The 16,143-nt window shown below is 52.2% G+C and overlaps 2 protein-coding genes across 2 annotated transcripts; one reads left to right on the forward strand and one right to left on the reverse strand.

The window, feature by feature from the left end:
* Window positions 1-296: 296 nt before the first annotated feature.
* LOC307232109 (sperm axonemal maintenance protein CFAP97D1) lies at window positions 297-2,530 on the reverse strand (the record flags this gene model as incomplete). The annotated part of the gene is made up of 6 exons (XM_080002990.1): window positions 2,511-2,530; window positions 1,764-1,968; window positions 1,220-1,300; window positions 1,035-1,153; window positions 730-913; window positions 297-407 (listed from the first exon to the last, which is right to left on the reverse strand). Exons 2-6 carry the CDS (start codon window positions 1,911-1,913, stop codon window positions 297-299), a joined length of 645 nt encoding a protein of 214 aa, XP_079859116.1. The 5' UTR covers window positions 1,914-1,968; window positions 2,511-2,530.
* A 1,269-nt stretch (window positions 2,531-3,799) lies between these two features.
* Window positions 3,800-15,502, forward strand: znf609a (zinc finger protein 609a). The gene is given in 9 exon segments (XM_080002642.1): window positions 3,800-3,998; window positions 7,014-7,749; window positions 9,320-9,545; window positions 9,813-9,900; window positions 10,456-11,949; window positions 11,951-12,608; window positions 12,983-13,376; window positions 14,165-14,479; window positions 14,882-15,502. Coding segments are annotated over 8 exon segments (3,903 nt in total). The 5' UTR covers window positions 3,800-3,998; window positions 7,014-7,095; the 3' UTR covers window positions 14,956-15,502.
* Window positions 15,503-16,143: the final 641 nt, after the last annotated feature.

Below are 16,143 nucleotides of genomic sequence, written 5' to 3' on the forward strand. Positions count from 1 at the left end.
GAGGCTGCCTCCATCCCCCAGGAGCTAGGCTAGCTGATCCCATCTGCAGCTATGCACTGAGCTAGCACCGTTAGCATGCAGTCCAAATGACTTTTAATTAGATGTTGGACTTTATGGTTTATTCACTTTCTCTTCATGGAAACAGGAAGAAAAACACAAAAGCCAAACTAAGAACATGCAGCTCCACTATTTTATTAGTAATATGCACTGAATACATTTTAGCACAAAGTTCTACTCATAAAATCTCACATTTAACATTAGTGCTTAGGACTGTTGTCATGGTGATAACAGACTGGTCAGAGTGTTGCCGTGGTGTTCTCAGGCCGTTGCCATGGTGAAAGCTGGATGCTGTGGTTGCTGCTTCCAGGGATTTCCCCAACTACAAATTGGACTCTCCTCTCAGGCCTCTGCAGACAGACAGGTAGAGAGACAGACAGGTGGTGGTTCTATTACTTTTTAAAATCTAAATTCCAGTGTGTGCATCGTGTGGCAGGAGACGGAGGACGGTACGCATCACGTCGCCATGGTTACACCTGACACTGCTGCTCACAGGAAGTTTGACGTTCGATTCCCCTTGTTCATAACTCCTCCCTGTGCCTTTTATACGCTGCTTCCACCCCCCTCACAGCCCTGACAACACATGCTGTAGTAGTACTGTAGTACTGATTGAACTTCTCCCCCATCACACTCAGTCTGGTGGCTGGACATTAAACGTGTGTGTGTGTGTACCTGCTTGTGAGCGGGGCCTCGGGCAAAGCGACCAATGTTATTGCGTCTCTGCTGGTTGCGCTCCCAGTCGTCCAACCAGACGTGGCGGCGGTACTCAGACTGCCGCGATGTGATCCGCTGGTGCACCGCCTGGTTCTGAGCGATGACCTGACCGAGCTCCGCCCTCCTCTTCTCAGCGTTCAGACTGACAGAGACACAAATCAATACTATATCAATTAGATGGAATATCAATAATATACAATATCAATGTACGCAGTGAGACAGACACAAAATGCGTCAAATGTGTGGGACATGGATCTGTCTACCTCCTGGGGTGGTAGTGGTTCCAGTTGTCCACCTGTCCTTTGGAGCGCAGGATGTCAGACAGCTTGGTGGACAGGAGGCGGTTGTCTCTGTCGATGATGGCCTGATGCTCGTCCTGCTTCTGCAACAGACCAGGGTCAAAGGTTAGAACGTGTGTGTGTGTGTGTGTGTGTGTGTGTGTGTGTACCTGCATCTTCTTCCTCTTCATCTGGATGTGAGCCGGGGTCTTCATGCCCTTGGTGTCCACTACAGGCAGCGCTAGGTTCACCTGACCACGTGGGACAGCAGTTAGAAAGACTGATCCGTAACCACGACAACCGTCAACAACCAGCAAGGAGGTCAAAGTTCACAAACACCAGAGATGTAAAGATGAGAATATGAGATATTACATCATACTTAGTAATGTTATATGTTTTGTTTATGTTACTCCAAACTACACCATCATGTGAAGTGCTAATACTTCAAACGACACCATCATGTAAATTATTAATACTCCAAATTATACCATCATGTGAAGTATTAATACATCACTCTACACCGCCATGTGAAGTACCTTACTCTAAATTACACCATGTGAAGTATTAATACATCACTCTACGCCGCCATGTGAAGTACTAATACTCCAAATTACACCATCATGTGAAGTACTAATACTCCAAATTACACCATCATGTGAATGACCAATACTCCAACGTCACCGTCATAAGAAGTACAAATACTCTGTGCTCCACCTTAGTTCGATGGGCGTCGTGTTGTTCCAGGTCCCAGCGTCGCTGCAGCAGGAGGCAGGAGACGGGATGCAGCGGCAGGAAGCAGACAGACATCTCTATCTGTCTCTCTCTCGCAGAGAAGTGTATCTGTGTGTGTGGGGGGGGTGCCATGGAAACACACACACACACACACACACACTCCTGTCCCTCCCTCCCTGCAGTCACACTGAGTGACACACACACACACACACACACATACACACACACACACATACATACACTCGCTGTGATGGTGTATTTTTGTCCTAAACTGTAAACATGGTGTGATTGACAGGTAACTCTGATCATCGCACTGATCAGGATCAATCATTTTATATATATATATATACAGATACATACACACACACTTTATATATATATAAAGTGTATATATATATACACACACACACACACTATATATAGATATATATAAATATATTTACACACACTATATATATATATATATATATCTTTGATTTATATCTATAGTTTCTATATCTATATATATTTACTATATATAAATATACAGTATCTACACATATATACTGTATATAAACTGTATATATACACTATATATGTAGTATATATAGAGTTTAAATACAGTATATATACTGTATGCAACCAGTATATATGGTATGTATACTGTACTGTATATACTGTATATATTGTGTATATATAAAGTATATACAGTATATATACAATATATATATACAGTGTATATATACACACAGTATATACTGTGTATGTGATCCTGTCCACTGATCCTGTTTCCGGGTTTTTTTGGGATTCCGCTCCGCAGGATGGGTTGCCAGGTTTTTTCGCCGCTGCTCTCTACATATCAGGGAGAAAAGAGGAGACAGAAGATTCTTATAATATGTTTTAATGTCTTTATATATTATGTTTGATTTGTTCATGTAATGCTATAATTTGTTAATATAATATGTTTTTACCTGGTAATATATCATGTTATTATTAGTTAATATATTAAATAATATAATATAATATAATATAATATAATATTATATTCTATTATATTATATTATATTTCATTATATAATATAATATAATATAATACAATATAATATAAAATAATATTATATTATATTATATTATATTATATTATCTTTTTCTCTGGGCTGCTCCCGTTAGGGGTCAACACAGCGGATCATCTTCTTCCCTGACACCACCCGCCTGCATGTCCTCCCTCAGCACCTCCATCAAGCTTCTCTTTGGCTTCCTCTTTTCCTCTTGCCTGGCAGCTCCACCCTCAGCCTCCTCCTCCCAATGTAACTCTCATGTCTCCTCCACACGTGTCCAAACCATCTCAGTCTGGCCTCTCTCACTTTTCCATCAAACTGTTCAACCTGAGCTGTCCCTCTAATGTCCTCATTCTTAATCCTGTCCATCCTTGTCCCTCCCAATGAAAACCTCCACATCCTCAACTCTGCCACCTCCACCTCATCCACCTGCCTTTTAGTCGGTGCCACCACCTCTAAACCCTACAACATGGCTGCTCTCACTACTGTCCTGTACACCTTCCCCTTCACTCTGGCTGGAACCCTTCTGTCACACATCACTCCAGACACTCTTCTCCACCCGCTCCACCTTGCCTGCACTCTCTTCTCCACCCACTCCACCTTGCCTGCACTCTCTTCTCCACCCACTCCACCTTGCCTGCACTCTCTTCTCCACCCACTCCACCTTGCCTGCACTCTCTTCTCCACCCGCTCCACCCCGCCTGCAGGCTCTTCTCCACCTATTTGTGAATATGATGTTTTGATGAGTGCATAAAGTGTCTTCTGATGATGACGTAACGTGTATGGAACACACTCCTGGGTTGCGCGGGGCAACGTGTCAATGTCGTAAAATCACTTTTCTGGGGAAAATCAAACGTAAACAAGGTTTTCACTGAAATGACTGGATTCTAAACATTTTGGCTGGAAGTGGGGGCCGGACCTGGCAACCCTGCAGCCATTACAGCGGATGTGTTGGGTCTGAACTGGGAACACTGGAGCGGAACCAGCGGAGCTTGGACCCGGTGTGGCCGCAGGGGAGCTGCTTTCTGCCGCGATGAGCCCCGGATCTCACCCTGTGGACCGGCTGTGACCCGGCTCTCCCTCCCCGCGCCGCTTCTCTCGGCTCCTTCCTCCAGTTCCACCGCCGCACGGAGCCGATGGAGTGGAGTTGAGCGCCCGGCGGACAGGCTTCACCAGCTGGGTAGGTGCGGAGCGGCGGCTCTGCCGAACCGGGCCGGACCGAGGGCTTTACTGCGCTGTGGGAACGCGGGATCCTCTTCCATCCGGCTAGCCGCCGGCCCCCGGCCGCCGCCCGGGCCGAGTGAAGCCGCTCAGCCTTTGTCTGTCACTAGGGAGCTAGCGTGCTAACCCGCTAGCCTGGCGCGGGCCTCGGCGGGCCGCAGCGGCTCTAGAAGCAGGGAGCTCGGCACCGTATCTCCTCCGTTTCTCAGCCCCGCGAGGACCGCTGCACTGCGAGGTGAATCGAAGCACCGCGTTAAGTGCCCGGGAGGCGGTGCTGCCCGGCGAGATGCCCGGCGGACGGTGACAGGCGGCGGGGAATAGGCTGGGCTAGGCTAAGCTAGGCTAGGCTAGCTGTGTTTGTTTTAATTTGTTAGCCACCGAGCATGCTAGCACGGCGGGCACTGTCTCCAGCGGCTTCAGGTCCTGTCAGTCAGGTGGGCATCAGCTGTCACCACCTGGCACCGCTGTGCTCCGTCTGTAAGCCGCCTGTTGGCGTCTGTGGAGGGGGCTCCGGCGGTTAGCATGCAGGCTAGCGGCCTGTGGGGCTCCCAGAGCAGCTTGTTTACTGAAGAATCAGAGTGACAGAAGCTGCTTTTCCCCCTGTTCTTGCTGGTGGTGCTGGTGGTGCTGGTGGTGCTGGGGCGCTCTGTTTTCACTGCCAGTGAGTGTGGGCACAATGGACAGTTTATTATCTGCTCGTACTGGAGGGAGTAACAGGTACATGTCGTTTTATACAAAGTACATGACAGGTGCGCGGGTCGCTGCTTCAGGGTGTGGTCAGTGTGTTTTATTTGAAAGGACTGACAGTAAAATACTGTTGACACCTGAGTTCCAGAAAGCTGCAGCCAACCTCCCCGCGAAATGAGCAGTAGCACCTGAGCAGGTGTGTTTGGTGGGTGTCGGACGGGGCGGAGAGCCCACCGTGACGCTGTGTAAACACAGTGTGTATGAGTACTACTTCACAGAGTACATGGCCCTTGCAGGAGATGAGTCAGATGAGTTGTTCTCCACAAGATGCTTTTGAATTCCTCTGTTCTGCGTTTGATCCATTAGGACCTAAAAAGGGCGTCGAAGGGTCAGGGGTCACTCAGAGGTCAGAACCAAGATCTGATCCCAAAATACAGACTTGACGGAGATGAGATGTGTGAATATACTGTAAATAATATAAAAATACAAACCCTCCAGACCAGATAGAGAACAAGTACTTCATCCTGTGCCACGGAGGATCCGACTGCTGTACTCTGAGTACTGTACTGTACTCTGCTGTACTCCATGGTAATTAACAGTACTTTACAGTACTCTGCTGAGCTTCACACTACTCTACAGTACTTTACAATACTCTAAATTACTCTGCTGTGCTTCACCGTACTCTACATTTCTTTACAATATTCTTAACTACTCTGCTGCACTGCTGTACTTTACAGTACTCTAAATTACTCAACGGTACTTTATAGTACTCTACAGTACTCTCCTGTGCTTTACAGTACTCTACAGTACCCTCCTTTGATTTACAGTACTTCACAATACTTTAAAATACTCTACTGTGCTTTACAGTACTCTACAGTACTCTCCTGTGCTTTACAGTACTCTACAGTACCCTCCTGTGATTTACAGTACTTCACAATACTTTAAAATACTCTACTGTGCTTTACAGTACTCTGCTGTGCTTCACCTTACTCCACCATACTTGACAATACTCTTTAAGTACTCTACTGTGCTTCACAGTACTTTACAGTACTTCACATTACTTAACAGGGCTCTTAAATACTCTAATATGCTTTACAATACTTTAAAATACCCTTCTATGCTTCACACGACTTAGGAGTACTTAACAGCACTCTAAAGTACTCTACTGTGCTTTACAGTACTTAACATTACTCTTTACAGTACTTTACAGTCCTCTAAAGTTCTCTACTGTGCTTTACGGTACTCTACAGTGCTAAACAGTACTCGACTGTACTTGACATTACTCCACAGTGTTTAACAATACTTTACAGTTCATTACTTTACAGTACTATGCAGTACTTTATAGTAATATGCAGTGCTTAACAGTACCTTACAGTACAGTACTCTACGGTACAGTGCTCTATTGTGCTTAGAAGTACTTAATACTACTCTATAGTGATTAACACTGTGCATAGTACTTGGTGGAGGAGAAAGTCTGTTTGACATTCTCTCTTCTTTACGACTAAAAAAGATTTATTCTGGAAAGTTAGTGTTTTAATACGACCAAAAGCAAAGCAGCCATCAAACGCTCTGTGAAAAGTACCATGAGGACATGGTACATCTGGTGAAATGTCCTTGTGTCAGTATAAAACACTACTCACTATGCTGCTCAGCGTGTGCAAGTTACTGTGCTGCGTCGTCATGACTACGCTGAGAGGAAGCACTGTAATATAGGGTGTCTCATAGAAAGTACTACAGTACTCTGGAGCGTTGTACCACCATGCAGTACCTGCTGAGGACACTCACTTCAGACCCAGAGGGACGTGTAGAAGGCTTTGGCATGTGGCTGTTACCCAGCATGCACCTGGTTCAGCCAGATCAACTGTAAATCAACGTTGTTACGTGTGTGTGTGTGTGTGTGTGTGTGTGTGTGTGTGTGTGTGTGTGTGTGTGTGTGTGTGTGTGTGTGTGTGTGTGTGTGTGTGTGTGTGTGTGTGTGTGTGTGTGTGTGTCTCACAAAAAAACCGCTGTGATATGATTTAGTTTTATTGATTCTATTAGGAATTATAATCAATCGATACTTTGTTTGGAGGTTATGTGACAACTGAAATAAAATGCCAATGTCAATTCGTGTATTAGACTGAATTTGTTCTGTGAAATATTTTTGTGATGTCGCTCTGCCTCTCAGTGCCACGTGTTTGGATTTGGGGTATTTGAGAGCGATGCCGGGGCTAGCGTAGCATGCTAACGTGCTGTGTATCAGACCGGTGGACATCACAGCCAGCTAAACCTTGTCTTCCTCCAGCAGGAGGCGATGTGGAGCTCTGGCTAGGGAGGCGCTGCCGGAGCGTCCCAGCGGTGGGAGGAGCTGAGCGGCCGCTCCCTCTAAGATGTCCCTCAGCAGCGCCCCTACAGGCGGGAAAGGAGTGGACGCGAGCGCAGTGGACACCTACGACAGCGGGGATGAGTGGGACATCGGCGTCGGCAATCTGATCATCGACCTGGACGCCGACTTGGAGAAGGACAAACTAGAGATGTCCGGCAGTAAGGACGGCGGCGGCATGGCGGCCCCGCCCGGCGCCGTGGCGTCGTTACCCGACAATATCGCGTTCGTGAGCCCGGCCGGGGGGCCGCAGGCCAAGGACGCAAAAAACAAATCCAAACGCAGCAAAAACTCTGGCAAGGCCCCTCCCCCCGACGGGGCCAAGAGGGACCTCCAGGGGGTGCCGCCCGCCCCCCACACCCCCCCCAAGGGGCAGGAGAAGGGCAGCAAGCCCGCGCGCTGCATCCCCCCCGCCAAGAAGGACAAGGAAGCGGCGGCGGCCAAAAGTAAGAAGGACAAAGTGGAGGCGCCCCCCGGTGGAGGGCCTGAGAGCGACCAGGAGGCGGGGACCCCCGGCCCGGTCGAGGGCCAACACCACACGGAGCCTCCTGTCGAGCCGCTAGGGGGCGTGGCTCTGGACCAAGTGGGGGCGGGGCTCCCTGTTACCGTGACAACAGAACCAGAGGAGCTGGAGGGTGTGCAGAGCATTTCCTGTGAAAAGGTGAGACGACTTCCTGTCTGCGACACCACAGCTGGAGAAGAAACACCTGTATCGTAATATGTCTAATATCATACATCCCAGTGATCACACTGAAGTACTGAACTGTGTTAGTATTTGGGGCCATATACTCTGGGACCTAAACTCCTCTTGCCCCATGTGAGCCAGCGTGGCTCCGTCGGGCTCCGTCGGGCTCCTCGACCCTTTCCTCTGTTTACACCTCGGCTCCGTCTTTCCTGGAGCGCCGTTCCCTGTAGAGCTCCGTTCAAAAGTTGTACTTAGTGAAAATATTAAATGAGCAGTCTGAGCAGCCTGGTCCCATCACCCACAAACATAACATCACATGAAAGCACTTGGAAATAAATCATTTCCAGCAGGAAAACAAACATCACACCTGAAACAGACTTTACATTTGACTTCCTGCTCGGGAAGTGGTTTTATGGTAAAGCGTACCTGTCCAACATGGAGGACAGGTGAAGGGGCGTGGTCTCCTTGCCAATGGGAGTCAAACCGACAAATCTGAAGTTGTTGTTGTGGAATGAATGGATCTGACAATGAGCAAATATTCAAGCGTTTATTATTTAAAGAGATCCATGTGGAAACACCATTAGAAAACAGGCTGTTGCTGTTCCTTCCTGGTAGAAGAACCGGTGCATTCTGGGAAATCTCGGCCTCTGGATCGTGAGCTAAACTATTTAAAGATACTTCCAGTGAATGAGGAGTCAGATGTTTGTTTGGATGGAAACAGTTGTAAGTTGCTCTGGTCACATGATTCCTCCTGAGCTCGTCTGTTATAGGAAGCATGAAAACATAAAAACCATGAAAAGCATCGAAGCCTTAAAGCTGAGCTCAGTCCTGTGTCCTCCAGGAAGGACGACGGCTCCAACAGACACTTGTAATATTCCACCGTGTTGTTCAGACAGGAACAGGGAGAACAAACGTACAATAACACACCTGTTGCAGGTTCTTTCATAAATAACTTTATTCCACAACAGGTCAAAACATGTAGATCTCCACCTGACGTCCTCCTGCTGCTCCTTGGGCGGAGGAGAAGAAGCGTCTTAAAAACACCGTCTGACCAATCAGAGATGAGGACGTTAGTCTTCTAATGAGACTAGAAACATGTCACAGCAGTGCTTCAGGGGGTGGAGCAGGTCCTCTAGTCATGGGGAGGTTGCCGGTTCAGTGTCCTTGAGCAAGACGCTGAAACCCCACCCGCTGCCAGGCCCCGCTGTGTGGCGGCCACTGCCCCTGGACCTGCCTGTGCAGAGGAATACTTCGTATTCAAAGTATTCAAAGTATTTAAACACTAAACAATATTTCCGCGCAGCTCAGACTGTGGAGCGGTGACGGTGTTCCCTCTAAAGAGAAGCTACCGCTGTGAAGGTGGAGGAAGCCTCCTCTCTGAGGGCGGAGGAAGCCTCCTCTCTGAGGGCGGAGGAAGCCTCCTCTCTGAGGGCGGAGGAAGCCTCCTCTCTGAGGGTGGAGGAAGCCTCCTCTCTGAGGGTGGAGGCTTTTACTTCCAGTCAAATGTCTGCGGTCTTCTGAGCCCTCCTCCCTCTCTCTCCGTCAGGAGGAGTCTCCGCTGCCTCCCTCCGCCCCGCCCCCCCTGCTGCAGCTGGCTCCGGGCGTGGCCTCTGACATCACTTCCTCCTGCGAACAGATCATGGTGCGCACGCGCTCCCTGGCCGTCAGCACTGCCGACGTGGCCCTGGCCACAGAGCCCGAGTGCCTGGGCCCCTGCGAGCCGGGCACCAGTGTCAACCTGGAGGGCATCGTGTGGCAGGAGACGGAGGACGGTACGCATCACGTCGCCATGGTTACACCTGACACTGCTGCTCACAGGAAGTTTGACGTTCGATTCCCCTTGTTCATAACTCCTCCCTGGCTGCTTCCACCGCCTCACAGCCCTGACAACACATGCTGTATTAATACTGTAGTACTACAGTACTACTACAGCACTGTAGTACTACAGTACTGATTGACCCCCCCCACCCCCCTCATCAAACTCAGTCTAGTGGCTGGACATTAAACGTGTGTGTGTGTGTGTGTGTGTGTGTGTGTAGGGATGCTGGTGGTTAATGTCACCTGGAGAAACAAGACTTACGTTGGAACCCTGTTGGACTGCACAAGGCACGACTGGGCCCCCCCAAGGTACTGTCTGTCTGTCTGTCTGTCTGCCGAGTTCTGTGACTACGCATCATAGTTTCTAACACTGTGTAGTAAACTACATCTGTAAACAGTACTGTATACTGCAGAACTGTTTAAACCCCTGTGCTGGTTTTCCTGTATTTTTCTTTTATTTATATCAGTTTTTATTTGTTTTTATCTGTTAACCCCCCCCACCCGCTTTCCCCTGTCATGGCACTTAATTTAGTAAAAACGTTAAATGTTAACGTAATTGTAAAAATAGTAAAAATGTTTTTGTGTAAAAACTTAACTTGTAAATAATAAATCCTGTACTTCTGGAACAGTGAGAACGCATTTTCTTGAATGACATTACCTTTTACGCACCCCCCCCCCCCCCCGCATCCTAATGTTTTTGTCATTTGGCTGAAACAGTCGTGAGCAGGTTCACTGGAAACTAGTCAACAGGAAGTGAAGCTCCCATGCCGCTAGCCGTGCCGCTAGCCGTGCCGCTAGTTGTGCCGCTAGCCGTGCCGCTAGCCTTGCTGCTAGCTGTGCCGCTAACTTGCGCTCTATCTTCAGGTTCTGCGAGTCGCCAACCAGCGACCTGGATATGCGTAGCGGGCGTGGGAGGGGGAAGCGGATGCGTCCAGGCGGCAACACGCCGCTCAACGACACCGGCAACTCCTCTGACAACCGAGGCAGCAGCAAGACGCGCGCCGCCGCCAACGGCGGCAAGGGCCGGCGCGCCGTCCAGACCCCCGGCACCGCTGATGAGGCCAAGTGCAGCCCGCCGGCCGCCAAGAGGAGGACCAAGCCGTCCTCCGACATGGAGCCCAACTCCAGCTCAGAGGAAACCAAGAACAGCAAGCGCCTGCGCACCGACTCCAGCAGCGGCAGCGGAGGGGGGGCACTGCTCCCCCCCCTCGGCGTCAAAACGGAAGGGCTGCCCCCCCCGCCCACTGAGCGGCACTGCCCCTCCCCCGCCCTGATCGACTGCCCCCACCCCAACTGCAGCAAGCGCTACAAGCACATCAACGGGCTGAAGTACCACCAGGCGCGGGCGCACAGCGAGCAGGACGCCGACAGCGAGTGCGGCGAGGACGCCCCGCCCCCCGAGCACAACGGGACCCCCCTGAAGGGCTGCCCCTCCCCCGCCCGCTCTACCACACCCAAGGGGAGGGGCCCGGACGGCCAGAGCCCTTCCCCCTCCTCGGGGAAGCCGGGCTCCAAGCAGGGGAAGAAGAAAGGCGAGGCGGAGGCGGAGGCGGAGGACGAGGCGCTCTGCCTGACGGACGAGGCCAGCAGCGACGGGCTGGAGGACCGGAAGTCCAGGAAGACGCTTCCTGGGGCCAAGACGGACAAAGGCTGCGTCAAGGGGGCCAAGGCGCCACGGCTTCCGGCCCCCGTGGCCCAGCAGCTTCACCCTCTGCCCAACGCCCCCTTCTCCTCCCCCGCGCTGGCCTCGGTGGTGCAGTCCGTCCCTAAGAGCCCCCAGCTCAAAGCCCTCCACCCCAAACCCCCCGGGCCCCCCGAGCCTGGCCCCCCCAGCCCCGTGCTCGGCGGCTCCAAGGACAGGAAGAAGAAAGAGAAGAAGAGGAAGGAGTGCGACAGTCCCAAAGGGCGGGGCAGGTCGGAGGAGGGGCGGAGTCCCTACTCGGAGTGCTCTGACCCGGGGGCGCTCCCCAACGGCTCCGCCGAGGCCCACCAGCACCGCCTGGCCAGCATCAAGGCGGAGGCCGACAAGATCTACAGCTTCTCGGACAGCGCCCCCAGCCCCTCCATCGGCTTGGCACCCCCCCTCACCCCCCTGCACCTCGCCCAGAACGGCGCCGACAGCTCCTCCGTCAAGACCAGCAGCCCCGCCTACTCTGACATATCGGACGCGGGGGAGGACGGGGAGGGGCGGGCGGAGGCCGGCAGGCCCATCAAGTCGGAGCCGGACCAGGGGCCTCGGGAGGCGGCCAAGAAGGCCTTGTTCCCCCCCCGGCCCCCCGGCAAGGAGTCGCCGTACTACCCCCACCTGGACAGCTACTACTCCCCTAACTATCCCCACCCCAGCCCCGGGGGGGCGCCCCCCCCCTCCCCACGTGGAGGGAGCGCAGGTGAAGGTAAAGGAGGAGCCGGGGGAGGAGCCGCGGGTGAAGTCGGAGCCCCCGGAGGAACGGGGGGCGGGGCCTGGGCCCCCCCCGCAGCAGTCCTCCGTCATCCAGCAGCGCCCCAACATGTACATGCCCCCCCTCTACTACAACCAGTATGCCTACGTGCCCCCCTACACCTATCACCCCGACCAGACCTACCACACCCACCTGCTGGGATCCAACCCCGCCTACCGGCTACAGTACGAGGAGCGCCAGCGTCTGGCTGACAGGAAGCAGGAAGCGGGGAAGGAGAGGGAAGCTTCTGGAAAGAACCCCGAAGACTGGAAGCAGAAAGCCTCCGCCCCCCCCTCCCTCTCCAAGGCTCCCAGCCTGCCCGACCTGGGCCCAAAGGCCGGGCTGGGGGCCACGCCGCAGGCCAAGCCCAAAGAGCCGCTGCCCCCGCTGCCCCCGGGACCCCCGGGGCCCCCGGGGCCCCCGGGGCCGGAGCAGGCCAAGTCGGTCATCATGCCCAAGGGGGAGGACGGCAAAGCTCCTGGCTCGCAAGTCGAGGCCCTGAAGATGAAGAGCGGCGAAGCAGTGCATCATGGGAAAGATGAGAAGACCGGCCTGGAGCAGGCCATGTGGTACAGACAGGTAAACAAACACGCACGACAAGTAGCAAGTACAACACGCACGACAAGTAGCAAGTACAACACGCACGACAAGTAGCAAGTACAACACGCACGACAAGTAGAAACACTGAAACTAGGGCTTGTTAGCATGCTAGCTAACGCACCAACCGAGAGAATCAGTTCATGTTGCCAGGTAGGAAACAGATACTGCTCCTGGACTCGTAACTTCTGATCCTTTCTTCCTTGTTGAGCTTCTGTTGTTTGAGGAAATCGAGGGAATCCACAGATTGCAACAGTTGTACTGTATTGAAATAAATTTTTATTGTGTGTGAAATCAGAAATGCTGCAGTGTGTGTGTAAAGCCCCGCCCTCTAATAAACCCCCTCATCCCTTCAGGAGCCCGACTCCCGTTTGTGGCCCTACGTCTACCCCAACAAATACCCAGAAGCCCCCAGGCCGACGGAGGAGGACAGGTGGAAGGAGGAGAGAGAGCGGGAGAGAGAGCGGGAGCGAGAGAGGGACAGGAAGGGGAAGGAGGACAAGGCACGGTCCAAGGAGGTTCCTCAGAAGGAGGAGGTGAAGGAGGGCCCCGACAGCAGGACTCAGCAGGAGGAGCAGCGTGTGGGAGGGAAGGAGGTGCGGGGCCCCCACATGCAGTTCTCCTCCCCCCTGGCCCAGCACCAGGGCTACCTGCCCTACATGCACGGAGCCTACGGCTACAGCCAGGGCTACGACCCCACCCAGTCCGGCTACAGGGGCATGCCCTCCGTCATGATCCACAACTACCCCGGTAAGACCCTGTTAAATACCCCACAACTCCACTGGTAATACCTGGTTAAATACCCCACAACTACCTTGGTAATACCTGGTAAAATACCCCACAACTCCACTGGTAATACCTGCTAAAATACCCTACAGCTACCCCGGTAATACCTGGTTAAATACCCTACAGCTACCCTACCACACAACTCCACTGTTAATACCTGGTTAAATACCCCACAACTACCTTGGTAATACCTGGTTAAATACCCCACAACTACCTTGGTAATACCTGGTTAAATACCCCACAACTACCTTGGTAATACCTGGTTAAATACCCCACAACTACCCCGGTAATACCAGGTTAAATACCCCACAATTACCCCGGTAATACCTGGTTAAATACTCCACAATTACCTCGGTAATACCTGGTTAAATACCCCACAACTACCCCGGTAATACCTGGTTAAATATCTCTCATTGGTTTCATCTCTGCCTGTTGGTTCCTCATCCGGGTGGTGTTTGGTACATTGTGGTGATGCTGCTCTGCACCATAATGCACAGAACACAACCAAACTAAATTGGTCTCTGTTTGGTAAGTTAGTGATTACCATTAGCGAGCTAGCATTACACAACAACAGCTGATGGCATCATCTTGTTACCATAGCGACACACGCAGACCTGTTTGTGTATCCAAGGGAAACGCAACAGGCACGCTTCTGTGCTTCTGTGAATGGAGGGTGGGTGTATGAGGACCTCCGGGGGGGGGGGGGGGGCGTGGGGGGCAGCAGTGTTGACTGTGGGCGTGTCCCCCGGCAGGGTCCTACCTGGCGGCGGGGTACCCCTTCTCCCCCTACGGGGGGAAGGTTCCAGCGGGGGAGGACGGTGGGGAGCAGAGCGCCCGGTCCAGCCCCTCCGTCAGCTCCAAGCCCCCCCTGGAGGCCAAGGCCCTGGAGCTCCTGCAGCAGCACGCCAGCCAGTACAAGAGCAAGTCGCCCTCCGTCCCCGACAAGGCCCCCCAGGACAGGGAGAGGGAGGGGCCCCGCTCGTCCCCCTCCCAGCGCTCCGTGCCTTCCCACCACCACCTGGGCTTCCCCCTGCTGGGTGGCCAGTACGACCTGTCCTACGCTGCAGGTCAGAGGCTTCTTTTAAATACTGTCCCCGAGTCCCTTCAAAGTGACTGGAAAGATGTGTTATTAAATGTTGTTGTTGTTGCTTTTGTTATAATTGTTGTCGTTGTTGTTGTTGTTGTTATAATTACTATTTCTCCTGAATCTTTTGGGGCGGATGATTATTTTCCCATCATCTAACATTCCAACTAGTTGAATTAATATTCAAAACAATATGACGTCAGCATTTTATAGGGAACCTCCTCCTGAGTTTTCCCCAAGGGAGCGTAGTGCTAGTTAGCACGGCTCCTTTCCCAGCATGCATCAGTGCACCACTGCAGCGAGCGGCCCCGCTCTTAGTTCTCGTGTTGTGGCCCTTTCCATGTTTTCCTGTATTCAAACTAATGTCTGGCTCCGCCCCCTACAGGTCTGTCATCGTCGTCCATAGTCGGCGCTCAGCAAGGCCCCGCCCCCTCCATGTATCCTCCCGCACGGAGGTGAGAACGGTAAGGACGCACTGTGCTGCCCCCTGGAGTGGACGCACGCTGTTAGCCCAGTGCATGGCTGCGGGTGGGATCAGCTAGCCTAGCTCCTGTGGAATTGGAGAAATTCACCTTCCATTGTCTCTGAAGATGGCGTGTGAAGGCGTGTCACACTGTCTCCGTGGTTACCGCCCTCCGCCCGCTCGCAATAACCGGGGCTCCGCCTCCGTCCGTCCGCAGGGCGTCCCGATTGGCCGAGCTCTTCCCCGCTAAGCCGCGGGATCGGACCAACAGGAAGCGGCTTCCTGCTCCGACGTCAGTTCCATGATGTTGGATGTGTCCGGGGAGGGGGGGGGGGGGTGAACTCTGACCTTTGGGAGTCAGGGTGTGTGCTTCTTCCGGAAGTTTTGGACCGTTCCCATGGAAACTAATGGACCAGGGGGGCGGGTTTCTGTCACTCGCTGTAGCACTACACCCCCCCCCATCCCACTCAGTCTGGTGGCTGGACACTAAGTGTGTGTGTGTGTGTGTGTGTGTGTGTGTGTGTGTGTGTGTGTGTGTGTGTGTGTGTGTGTGTGTGTGTAAATACTGTACAGAGGAATAATTTTAAAAAGTTTGAAAGCTGTCGTCTGTTTATCTTCTGTCATTTTTCTACTGTTGTTGATCTGTTATTAAAATGTAGCTGGAAACAGGAGGCTCCTGCTTATTCACTCTGTACACAAAACCTTTTCCCAGCAGAAAGGGTTAGAAATAGGGATGGCTCCATACTGCAACCGTGAGTATCTGCAGATACTGATACCAATCCAATATTTTCTGTCTCTTAAACTAAGATGATTAACACATACTACATTTGTCTGGATGCACTTTGTTTAACCTGGACATTGAAAAAACATCATGCTCAAACTGTGAAACATTATTCTACTCCACTAAAGGAAGAAATACAGAACACAGGATAGGACCAGAGCAGGCAGGGTACCAGAGCAGGCAGGGTACCAGAGCAGGCAGGGTACCAGAGCAGGCAGGGTACCAGAGCAGGCAGGGTACCAGAGCAGGCAGGGTACCAGAGCAGGCAGGGTACCAGAGCAGGCAGGGTACCAGAGCAGGCACGGTACCTTTCTTTTTCATTCAGCTTCTGGTCTCTGGCATCTGAAACTCATATGTCTCTGTGGACAAGAAATCTGCCACTTCCACAGCTGTTCACGATGCG

This window comes from Zeus faber, assembly GCF_960531495.2.
Source record: "Zeus faber genome assembly, chromosome: 6".
Lineage (NCBI taxonomy): Eukaryota > Metazoa > Chordata > Actinopteri > Zeiformes > Zeidae > Zeus > Zeus faber.